Genomic DNA, 11948 nt, shown 5'->3' with positions numbered 1-11948 from the left:
ATTTGGGGCACTGCAGGATCTGAGCGACACGTCAAGAGCTCTTTCTCTTTACTTTAATTGGACAGTGGTCCTGGGGGAGGAGCTTTGTGATAAGTTTGACTTTCCACTAAATTATATTCACTTGTGAAGGGAAGTGAACTCAGATATCAGTGTCTCAACAGTGTGGGCGCAGAAACAGAAATAACCACAGGAAGAAAACTGTCAAAGTAGATATAGCCACATAAGAGCAGAGAAGGAAAAAAAACCGATTCTTCAGTTCAGGATGAAGCGCTTCTTCATCATTCTTGTCCTCCACATGATCTCAGGTCAGATATTTTATTTCTAATCACTGTTATTATGAGAGTTTGTATATTGTACATAATTTAATATTAAACATGTAATCCCTGTTATTTTCAAGTTGTGTGCAAGCACAGTTCTTGCATGAGCTTGTATCTCCCACCTGCAAGCTAACAGTGGGCATGTGCTCCTAACCGTTTCCATATGCTCCAGTTAAAGTGTGAAGAAAGACCCTAATTTGATTTTTGATCATACGGTAAGAAAGTGTTGTGGACTACAGCAATACCCTTCTTCCTAGCATGCAGCCAATGACGTATTTGTTTGTTTTACTTTAAAAAAAAACATATTATTTCAGATGCTATGCACGCTGTTGTTTTATGCTGTTGTTAACTTTGCTGTGGTATGAAGACAGGTGATGGAAAGGAATCTTTCAAATTTATAGTCTCCTACCCTCACTGACAGCTTATCCTAAACATTTTTCTCTGTGGAGCACAGACACAGAGAATATGTCTGAACATATAAAACAGTGAACATTCCTTAATACTGTGCTTAAGGCCTTATGATTAAATATACCTCAATGCTAACATTGTATTTGTAACAAGGAAACTACTAGTGTCTGCCTGTGCTTTGAGTGAATTATGCTGGTTCTGCGTGTGTTCATCGTTGTTTACAGTACTGTTTCTGTTGTGATGTTCAGGCCCAGGGTGTGACTGTGATGTGATCGGATATTCAGGAGGAAGTATTCTCATACTGTCTGATCTCCAGTGGGATACAAACAGAACGAGGTCTGTGTGCAGAGTGGAAAAGGGTGGCTGTGTTAATCTAATGACGGATCAGACGAGAAGCAGCAGTGTCAGTGAAGGAAGACTAAGGATGTATTCAAATGCAGATGGGAGGTTTCTGTTTTTAATCAGACATCTGACCCCACAGGACTCTGGGTTTTACAGATTTACAGTTGGAGAGGAAAAGAGTGCAGACATTCAACTGTCAGTTATAACAGGTGAGAAGGTTTCATTAAGCTGTTAAAAGTATTACACACAAAATATAGTCTCAAGTGGTTGTAGACACCATCTTGTCCAACAGTTTTTTTACTACGAGGAAACACTCTGTTGTGGCATATATTCTACACTCGTGGTGTGTGTGTGTGTGTGTGTTTCCACTGCACCACAGGTGTATTGCATGTTCTGCACTGACAATAAATGTATGTTTAAGTTTATGATTACAAACACCACATTAAATAATGTTCCCCTGAACACCTCCTCCCTATCTGTAGTAGAAAGTGTAGAAAGAGAGGTGTCTACAAACGTTTGGAGCTGTCTTCATGTGTAAACTATGAAGAGGCGTCGCTCTCAGGCTGAAACACTAATGATGCAACTGTGTGTGTCTCTTCATTTATTTGACAGATGCTTCTTTTGGGAGGAAAGAAAGAAAGACCGTTTTTCTGGGAGACACATTCACTATGAGCTGTAACTATCCACCAGAGTTTACAGTCAGCAGGAAGAGATTAATCAGCTTCAAAGATCTGATTAATTTTACACCACTCATTTACACTGAAAAAGATTCACAGAAAGAACAGTATGGCAGATTCTCCATCTTTGACGACAGAAGATCTAAAGTTTTCAGAGTGGAGCTCAGTGATGTGAGAAAAGAAGACGGAGTGGTTTACAGCTGTGGAGCAAAGAAGAAAATCAAGTTTGTTACTTACTATTCCTACTTCAGAGAATTTCAGCTACAGGTCACTGGTGAGATCTTTTATTATTTACACTAAGAAATCTCATTCTTATCAAACCTGAGGTCTGAGCCATGAAGGAAGGAAAATAAGGCATATATTCAACCAGAAATCAAAGGAGATTCAAAGGAGTCAGCAATACAGGGTCTTTAAACTCTAAAAACAAACCCTCTACTCTTTTGCTTTTAAAGGGTAAGCAAACCCTAAATAATTCAAGTTGTGTTATAAGTATATTCATTATTTATACTTCAGCCTGGTAGTGTATTTTTTTAACAAAAATTGTACAACATTTAGAAACTCTTTTATCATTTAAATGGCAAATTCTTGTCTCAGAGACCCTTAAATCTGGCCACAGCAAAACCCATGACATTGCCCTAAGGTTTTTTCCTAGTGTCTTGTCCAAAGTGGTCAGTGCAGTGCTTTGTGGATTCTTCCTGGCTCTGTGGCGGCCCGGAGAAGCAAGGTGAATCCAATTGGTCAGTGTTGTCATACATGTATTACACACTTCACCAATGATATTCAATCATTTTATAATTAATCTAAGGTTTTTTGATGTGTCTGTAATCCTGAGTTTGTCTTGTCTTTCTCTAAGCTCAAGGTGTTTCTGTCATTGTTCCTGTGTGTGACTCTGTTGCTAATTGGAGGAATATCCCTAACTCTTAAATTGAGAAACACAAAGACAAATGTGTGTGTGCTTTTAAAGGTGTTTCAGGTCTGGTTGTGTACTCCTCTGTTGGTGCTGTTTTTTTCCTGTTCGCTGTTGCTCTGATTACAGCCATCTACTGCAAAATAAAGTGCAAAGGTAAACAGTGCTGCATGGAAATGCAGTGTCAGTTTGTATTTTATATTGTATTCTTAAAAAATATATTCAATATTCATTGTTTACTTTGTGTTTATCAACAGCTTCAGAGACAATGATAAGAACTTCCAGAGAGGTGAGTGCAAAGTAACAAAGTAACAAAGTGGCCAGCTGCTTAAAACACCTCATGTGAAAAATTTACCTTAAGATTTCCCTTAAGCCTACCTTAAAATGAAGTGTGTTACAGAAAAAAATTCGTTTTTAAGGTGGAATTTTTATGTGGTGGTCTAAATATATTGGCAGTCTTTTTAAAATGGGTAGGATTAATTATTAATAGGATTAAGTATTTTACCAATTTAATCTCATCACTATTAAGCAGTTTATAAGTTAATGTTGCACTAATGTCAGCAATATGTGACAAGCCAAATTCATGAACTCTCTCCTTTTAGTTGTTATTATATAACAACAATAATAATAATAATAATAATAATAATAATAATAATAACAACAATAAATGAAATCTGTACTCTCTAAATAAATTTTCATCACTCAGACAGTCTAGTGGAATTATCTCTAAATGCACGATCATCTTCAAAAAAACTTTAAAAAAAAGTTCTCCGTCTTCTGTGTGTTAAGGTGAGGTTTTGCGTCCCTTAAATAATACTAAGCGAATTATCATTTAAGGAATTTCATGCAACAGTTTTGTATGGATTATGTGAGGGAACATTTAAGGGGTTATGACAATTTCCCTTAAGAAATCCACTTTAAAAACTGCTGTTTTATGTAGATTTCCACATTAAATAAATTATCACTTCAATTAATCCTTAAAACCATTATATTTTGAAAGCTACATGAAAAAATTCCACCTCAAAAAATCCTTAATTTCTTGCAACATTTTTTCTTTTCCCTGCAGATACTGTTTGATTGAATTTGCTCTTCAAAATTTCCTTTCATTTACTGTACTCTTCCAAGAGAATACACTTTTCCTCCTCAATCCAGTTTTATTTTCATGTCTGGTTTTCTCCATTATTTTCCATTTTGGTTATTTAAAACATCTGCAAAGGAAACTCTTATACAACTGTGTTCAATGAATTTGTGTGTAGTTGTTGATAAGTCATTGTCATGGAAACAGCGGAACTTTACTGCAACAAAACCTCAATCACTGCAGTAAATCCCTTACCGTTCTCTCGTAGTTAAGTGAAACGTCTGAGGAGTTTTATGAAACACACTTAAATAATTCCCTTGGCTATGGGAAAAAAATACCTAAGGTATATACTGGTCATTTCTGATATTTACTATATTTTATTGTTAAAATCTAACTTGTCTTTGTTTCAGACTAAAGATAAAAAAGCAAATGATTCAGCTTCGATCCCTCTTCAATCAAGAGAAAACACCAACCAATCAGATTCAGTCTACGAGAGTCTAACCCCCAGCACCAACCAATCAGATTCAGTCTATGAGAGTCTAATGCCCAACACCAACCAATCAGATTCAGTCTACTGAAGTCTAACCCCCCCCAACACCAACCAATGAGATCCCATCTACCAGACTCTAAACCCCAACACCAACCAATCAAATTCAGTCTACCAGAGTCTAAACCTCAACGTCATCCAATCAGTTTCAGTCTACGAGTGTCTAAACTCCAACTCCAACCAATAATATTCAATCTGTCAAAGTGTAAACTCCAAAACCAGCCAATAAGATCCCATTTAACAGAGTCTAAACCCCGACACCAACCAATCAGGTTTAGTCTACCAGAGTCTAAAGCAAAACAACAACCAATCAGATTCAGTGCACCACAGTCTAAACTCTGTTGCCTCTGATCCTACTGCTACCTTGAGCTCCAAATCCAGTGGAGGATTTGATGTTGGTGTTTTGTGTACAGTCACACCATTCATTGATCTTCTCTTTCACCTCTTTCAGCTTCACGTGCCATTTCATTTAGAGCTCAACCACCTCATAGGACCAGACCTTTATTTTAGAGCAGCTGACAACAGGGGCAATGACTACAATGGCAGTGGAGGTAATAATTAGAGCCTCTAAGTGGGTCATAGGCAGGGAGAGGTTCAATGAAGCTCCCCCCCAATTACATGGATGACATGACGATGCTAATAACTATTGTGCCTTGCATACTGGAGATGCTAAATGATAATCTAAGTTTGGCTAGGCTGAGAGTTAAACCAAGCAATCCAGAAGTCTGTCAATTGTCAAAGGAAAGCTTGTGCAGGGAAATTTTTTTTGATGGAAGTAGAAATTATTCATACAGTACTGGAGAGATCAGTGAACAGTTTAGGTAGATGGCATAATGCAGCGCTAAATGATACAAGGCAAGTTGTATGTTGTAAATGATACAAGGCACGTTTTATGTTGTAAATAATACAAGAAAAGTTGACTAAAAGCTGAACTGGTGGAGGCTGTTAATAGTATTGATAGATAATGTTTGCAAGGTAAGTTGAAATTGTGGTGTCTGCAGTTTGGCTTACTGCTTGTATTAGGTGGCCATTGACAGTTTATGATGTTTAAAATCACTGTAGTAGAGGTTTATGAACAAGGCCATAAGGAAGTGGGTGAATATGGGTGCCGCAGTGTTTAAGCAGCATGGCATGGCACGAGAGAGGGGTGCTGGAGTTACCACTCACAAGATTAGTTAAGGAATTGAAATGTGCAATGGTGAGTCCTGAGATGATTTTGTCAGGATAGAAAGATTCAGTGGAAAAGCAGCAGTGCCAGTCACAAAAGCAGGAAAGAAGTGGAATACGAATGTGGCCTTGCAGGTAGCCAGGATCTCATTAGAGCTAAGGAATGTGATTGGCCAAGAACAACATGGAAGAGCAGGCCATGGGTCAAGTGATTAACTGGTGTCAGGTGTGTTAACTACACTGAGGCCAGACATGGTGCTCTACTCTGAAAGTAAACGGATAGTTAGAGTTATTAGTTCCATTTGAGGATTCAGTAGATTCAGTAGTGAAGCATTCAAAGGAAGACGCTGAAGTATGCAGATTTGGTGAAGGAATGCTGTTGGCAGGTACATGTAAGACCTGTGGAGATAGGTGTCAGGGGATTTGTAGCCAAATTGGCCAGATCCCTGCAGGTGCAGTTCAGCATCAGGAGCCAGAAACTGAGGGCAGCTGTGAAGGAGTTATCAGAAACAGCTGAAAGGTCTAGTCAGTGGTTGTGGATAAGGAAAGCACAGATTACTTGGGGATCGATCCTGTTGTGATTCTTGTTGATGTAAAGTTCACATGGAACTGGTGGCACTGAGCATGCATTAATGGTGCCTGTGGGGCTAGGTACAGCCTTAGTCACCAGGGAGGCCAATGTGGATTTACAGTTGTGAATGGTTAAGAGCAAGATAGGACTGTAAAGCTGGCTTGGAGGGGGGTGGGTCTGGGATGCCAGACTTCAGAGTGAGCCTTCTGGAGGTGTTTTGGGCTTAGTTCAACGAAACACTAATGAGAGGAGGTCCCTACCTGATGACCCTGTGAAGAGCTAGTGATAGAGCAGGTGATTATGGTGCTCATGGGCTGGGCTCATCGAGTTACTGTAGCTAGGATAGCTGGTTCCTGATCGGATCATAAACAGCCACTGCAAATTTTAGTGTTGGTTATCTTGTGTATGATTATAATTAATCAGAAATGGTACAGTGAACTTCGCCATCTGCAAAGCGATCTATAAATCTGATCTATATGTCTGATCTATAAATCTAAATCTAATATTGTCATTGTATTATTATAATTCATCTATATATCTCATTGTATTAATAGAATCTGAACATCATCTGATATTTACTTACAATTTTAACATCATTTATTTTTTTAAAGTGAAAAATTGTTTCATTTCAAAAACATTTTTTATTTATATGATTACAGAGGTTTTGTGTTGTGAACTGCTGGTGTCCTGTGTTGTGACAAGATTGTAGCTTTCAATGATTTCAATTATTTTTTTATTGTTGGGAATGTACATTTTTTATCATATAAATAGGAACTTGTGCTTATGTTTATCAGGTAAATGTTTTGTCATTGTTTTAACATAATTTCACTTTTCTGGATTATTATTAAACAACATGTTAAAACTGAATTATTTATTGTTATATTATTATTTTACTAATTGTTATGTTATCATCTGTTGTAAATCAGTCATTGAAGAGTGAATTTTATTACTTTGAAAAATAGACAAACTCCAGATAAATACCTATCATTTCAGAAACATTTGGCCATACAGTGTATGCTCTATGTAAATTATTTAATGTAATGAAATTCACTGAGCAGCTTTTGATGGAATTAAAGACTAGTACAGAGTAAACACCATGAGAGGTTTTGTAAATAATAGAGGAATTCATTCATTCATTGTTTGTAACCGTTTATCCAATTCAGGGTCGTGGTGGACACAGACTCTCCACAGAAGGCAGGAATACACCCTTTAGCCAGTCCAACACAGGGTACCAAACACCCTCCCTTCCTAGGCCAATTAGTAGGTCTTAATTACACAGTACAAAACAACACACATCTAAAACATTGCAGAGTGAGATTGGGTTCACCATTTCCTACTGGACAAACTGCAAAAATATTACAACCACCTATGTGCCCTATAAAGGGAATAGCCCAGACAGCAAGAAGACAGAAGACAATGGTTGTTCAACTGAGGGAAAAGAGGTTAAACAAAATGCAAGTTTAACCTTTTTGGCACTAGTTATCTTTCTGACTTTCCGAAAAATAGCTAATTGCCAAGTTTACATGATTATTACTTTCTAAATACTTGGAATACATTAAAATAGGTTTTTTAAGGACACTTTAAAGTAGAAAAATGTGTTTTTTGATCCTAATGTAATTTACATATGCTTCCAATTAACTCCTAAATGCCAAAAAATGTAGACGCTCAGTTTTTTTTTTCAACATAGATGACACTTGAGACATCAACAGAGATCCACATATGTTGATTTATTTATAGAACTTTACCAGAAAAGGTTGTGAGTGTTTATATTATATTTATTCTGATATTTATTCAAGTCTAAATAGAGGATCACATGTGGTATTTCATAGTATTTTTATTTTGGAATCGAAATTTGTTTTTTCATATTTTTTTTTTCATGAATTACTTCAAATATACATTGCATGGTTTATGTTTGTGCTATAAAAAGCCATTTTGGGCAAAATGGACTTATTAGGAATGTATATATTAGTCCTTTTTGGAAAAGTGTGGTAATAAATATCCAAAGGGTCAAAAATGGTTTCAGTGCTCAATCACCGTGAATAAGGCATTACATTAATGGCTAATGGTCTTCTGGCCGTTACATGGTATTGCATGATAAATGTGCATTTTCTATTATAAAACAATACGTTCATTCATTATCTGTAACCACTTATCCAGTTCAGGGTCGCGGTGTGTCCAGAGCCTAGCTGGAATCATTGGGCGCAAGGCAGGAATACACCCTGGAGAGGGTGCCAGTCCTTCACAGGGCAACACAGACACGGACACTTTTTGAGTCACCAATCCACCTACCAACGTGTGTTTTTGGACTGTGGGAGGAAACCGGAGCACCTGGAGGAAACCCACGCAGACATGAGGAAAACACACCAACTCCTCACAGACATTCACCCAGAGTGGGAATCGAATCCACAACCTCCAGGCCCCTGGAGTTGTGTGACTGCGACACTACCTGCTGAGCCACCGTGCCACCCTAAAGCAATAAGTCATAAAATAAAATATTAAAATATTTTTTTAAATATTGTATGAAGATACTGTGAGCTGCAGATACATGTTGGAAATGTTCATAAAGCTTAGGTCAGACTAACAGGAGGAGTATCTCACTACTCCTCACCTTTAAACCCAGAACTGCAGTTTCCAGAGTCTCTGCTCCTCTCCACAACAACTTATTTGGGGGCAGTCTTGACCTAATGTTTATTCCAGGCTTGTACCAGAAGGTTGCCTGTTCGATCCCCAGGACGAGTAGGAACATCCATGGCTGAAGTGCCCTTGAGAAATGTGTTCATAGCCTCTAGTGCACTAGTGTGTGTGTGTGTGTGTGTGTGTAACTGAACTATTGAGTTCTTCTCTAAATGATATGATGGGAACTACGTTTTCTTCCACAGTGGCAGTCAGTCACTCAGTCTGTAGACAGACACAATGGCAGAGTGTAAACAGAGTCTTGTGTGGAGCTGTTTCAGCTCTGTCTCTCTTCAGTCTCTGTTGGGGTCCTTCGGTGCTGCAGACCGGCGCTATCCAGATACATAGGGAGAACATGTGGAGTTTTAAGCGGAGCTAAGCACTGTTTATTTTGGAGTTGTTCAAATTAATAAATATGGCCATGAAATAAGTTACAAAATAAATATGTGCTTCAACAAATAGCTGCATGAGCTCAGCATGGAGTAATGTGTATCACTGCGATTATCTCACACAGGCAAAAGAGCCTAGATCTTTTCAGGTAAGTTTTCCTAAAAAATTATAATTTAAAGTGAATTACATATGAAGCTATGATTTGAAATACACTCTTTTTTTAGATTTCCCAAAAATATTAGGTGTATTTGCATAAAGTATCAGTATCAGATAATAATAATTATATAATTAATATTAATATTATATAATAATTACAGTTAAACATATTGCATGTGAATGTGACCCTGTGCATAAAGTTTTTTATCATATTAATTTATATGTTTAACCTGAGGTGGCACGGTGGTGTGTGTGTGTGTGTGAGAGAGAGAGAGAGAGAGTGTGTGCATGTATGTATGTGTGTGTGTTTAAACTATTAACCAGTGAGAAAAGCAGAACTGTAAAAACCACAACAGTAGCTCTCAGTTACACGTTCAGTGCTGTAGGTAGCGGTAGAGTCTTTCTGATGTAGACTTCAAACCAGAATCAGTGACATCATCAGGATTATTGAGGAATTACAGGTACATGAATATTCCTGGCAGAGTGAAGGCTGCTTCCTGCAAATATCATTTGACACAGAGCTGGTGTTTGACACTGGATCATGAGATATTTAAACGACAAACACTGGTGTAATTAATAGATTGTTAAACGCATACAAAGAACATTAAACTCCACAGAAGCTGCTTCACCACAACTCACAGCCGCCGTCTGTTTACTTTTAGCTGAAATCACTTGGAGGCATTGCAATTGCAGCTTAGCAAAAACTTATTTCACACATCTAACTCACAGCTCCGTCATTCTCTGAGCTGATAAAGGAAGTGGGTAATGGTCAGATAATAATCTTTGGTTTGAAGCACATTTAGGACACAGCTAAAGACATACTATGAGTAGCACTGGGTCTGAGAGGTAATGAGACAGAGACAAAGTGAGTGTGAGGAGCTCTGAGATCTGTGTGAAGTGCAGTAGAGCCAGTGTAGATCTGTGAGGTCTGAACTCAGAATGAAGATCCTCCTCGTCTTCAGCCTCTACCTGATCTCAGGTAAGAAACACACTTCTAAATCATCAGCTCTATCAGCAGTGTCACATCCAGCCTTTCTTCACACGGACATTCCTCCTCTTTTAGCAGCTGCTGGAGGATCCAGGAGAGTGACAGGATTTTCAGGAGGAGGAGTCCTCATCAAGTGCAGATATGAGACACAATACACATCAAACACAAAGTATTTCTGCAGGAGTCCAGTGCCAAACTGTGCTGTCCACATCAAGACAGAAGGTAAAACTGAGTGGGTGAATTCAGGAAGATTCTCACTATTTGATGACACCAGGGCTGCAGTTTTTTTTGTGATGATCACAAACCTCACAGTAGAAGATTCTGGAGAGTACCAGTGTGTAGTTCATGACAGTGTACTCAACATCACAGCAGTGGAACTGAATGTAGAGAAAGGTGAGTATCTCCATCACTGCAGCAGTTTATTAACTTGCTCTCATTTGGGCTTGATCTTGGTCTGGTCCCTCTCTCTCTTTTGGGCTCATTTTTGATTTTCAATTCTATTATGTAAGTATATATAATATATCTGTGGCCAATTTAAAGATAAAACTTTGCAATATTATTGTGATTGACAAAGATTAAACTTCATCTAATACACAATAACGGTATTTATTTCCACATTTGTTGCACAGCAACTGGACTAAAAGCCCTGTGTATCCTGTGAGCACAGGTTGACTCCACCACACTGTTTTCACCTGCAGTTGTGGTTTGAAATGTCAGAATATAGTATTGATTTTGTAAGTAAACCAGTAATGTCATTGTTCTGATAGTGCTGTCTATAACTGACAGATCCAGATGGTGGAAGGAGAATTAGTGAATCTTACCAAGATGGAGGAGAACTAAACATCAGTTGTAAATATCCACAGTCACTCAGAAATAACCCCAAGTTTCTCTGCAGGACTCTAGGCCGTGGTGATTGTCGTTATAAAACATCGGTTAACAAAAGTGATATCTGGATAAATATAGGAATATTCACACTGCATTACAACAGAGAATATCTGATCCTCTCTGTGAGGAACTACAATATGACAACGACAAACTCTGGTGAATACTGGTGTGAAGCTGAATCAGACTGGGAATCTGATCATGGATACAAGCTCTACATCACACACATCAGACTCACAGTGAGCGGTGAGTAGAGACCAGGCGTCATTACTGTATTTCGTTTAGGATTTTATTAAACTTATTGTTCTGTGGATGTGTTCTGGTGCCTGTTTTTGGTTCATAGGTGTGTGGTCGAGAGACCAATGACACAGGGAGGTGAAGGGGGTCTTCAGTATTAGCCATCATACATATTAGCCTTATGCTAAACATGGACATCTGAGTGAGTCATGCCTACACTAGATCAGCCTCTTTGACAAAGTCCAGTGCAGTGTCTGTACCATGAAATCTTCTACATCCCTCAGATCCAGATCAAAAACAATCATCTTTCAAGACAACATCATTAATCGGACAATATTGACAGCATTTCAGTGACTAAATACGATTCTGTTTCCCCAGTACCAGTATCTCCAGCTTCCACTCTGACCTCTGTGATTCTGGTTCTGCTCATGATTGGACCATTATTCTTCATAATCGTCATTCGAAGGAGAATGAAAACTAAAGGTATTCAGTCACACACACACACACACACACACACACACACACACACACATGTTTTGAACTGCACAAAGTCAAGCTGAGACTGCAGTTATATACAATGACGTATAGTCATGACATACTAAAAACAC

General features: G+C 38.2%; 1 protein-coding gene across 1 annotated transcript; it reads left to right on the top strand.

Moving 5' to 3' along the window:
- The first annotated feature begins 191 nt into the window (after window positions 1–191).
- LOC136687249 (polymeric immunoglobulin receptor-like) lies at window positions 192–6861 on the top strand. Its single transcript, XM_066661579.1, has 6 exons — window positions 192–305; window positions 974–1276; window positions 1680–2018; window positions 2709–2807; window positions 2909–2940; window positions 4140–6861. Exons 1-6 carry the CDS (start codon window positions 263–265, stop codon window positions 4305–4307), a joined length of 984 nt encoding a protein of 327 aa, XP_066517676.1. The 5' UTR covers window positions 192–262; the 3' UTR covers window positions 4308–6861.
- Window positions 6862–11948: the final 5087 nt, after the last annotated feature.

This window comes from Hoplias malabaricus, chromosome 2 (genome assembly GCF_029633855.1).
Source record: "Hoplias malabaricus isolate fHopMal1 chromosome 2, fHopMal1.hap1, whole genome shotgun sequence".
In the NCBI taxonomy this organism is placed as follows: Eukaryota; Metazoa; Chordata; class Actinopteri; order Characiformes; family Erythrinidae; genus Hoplias; species Hoplias malabaricus.
The sequence above is the reverse complement of the archived record's forward strand: the minus strand, read 5'-3'. Positions and strand labels throughout refer to the sequence as shown.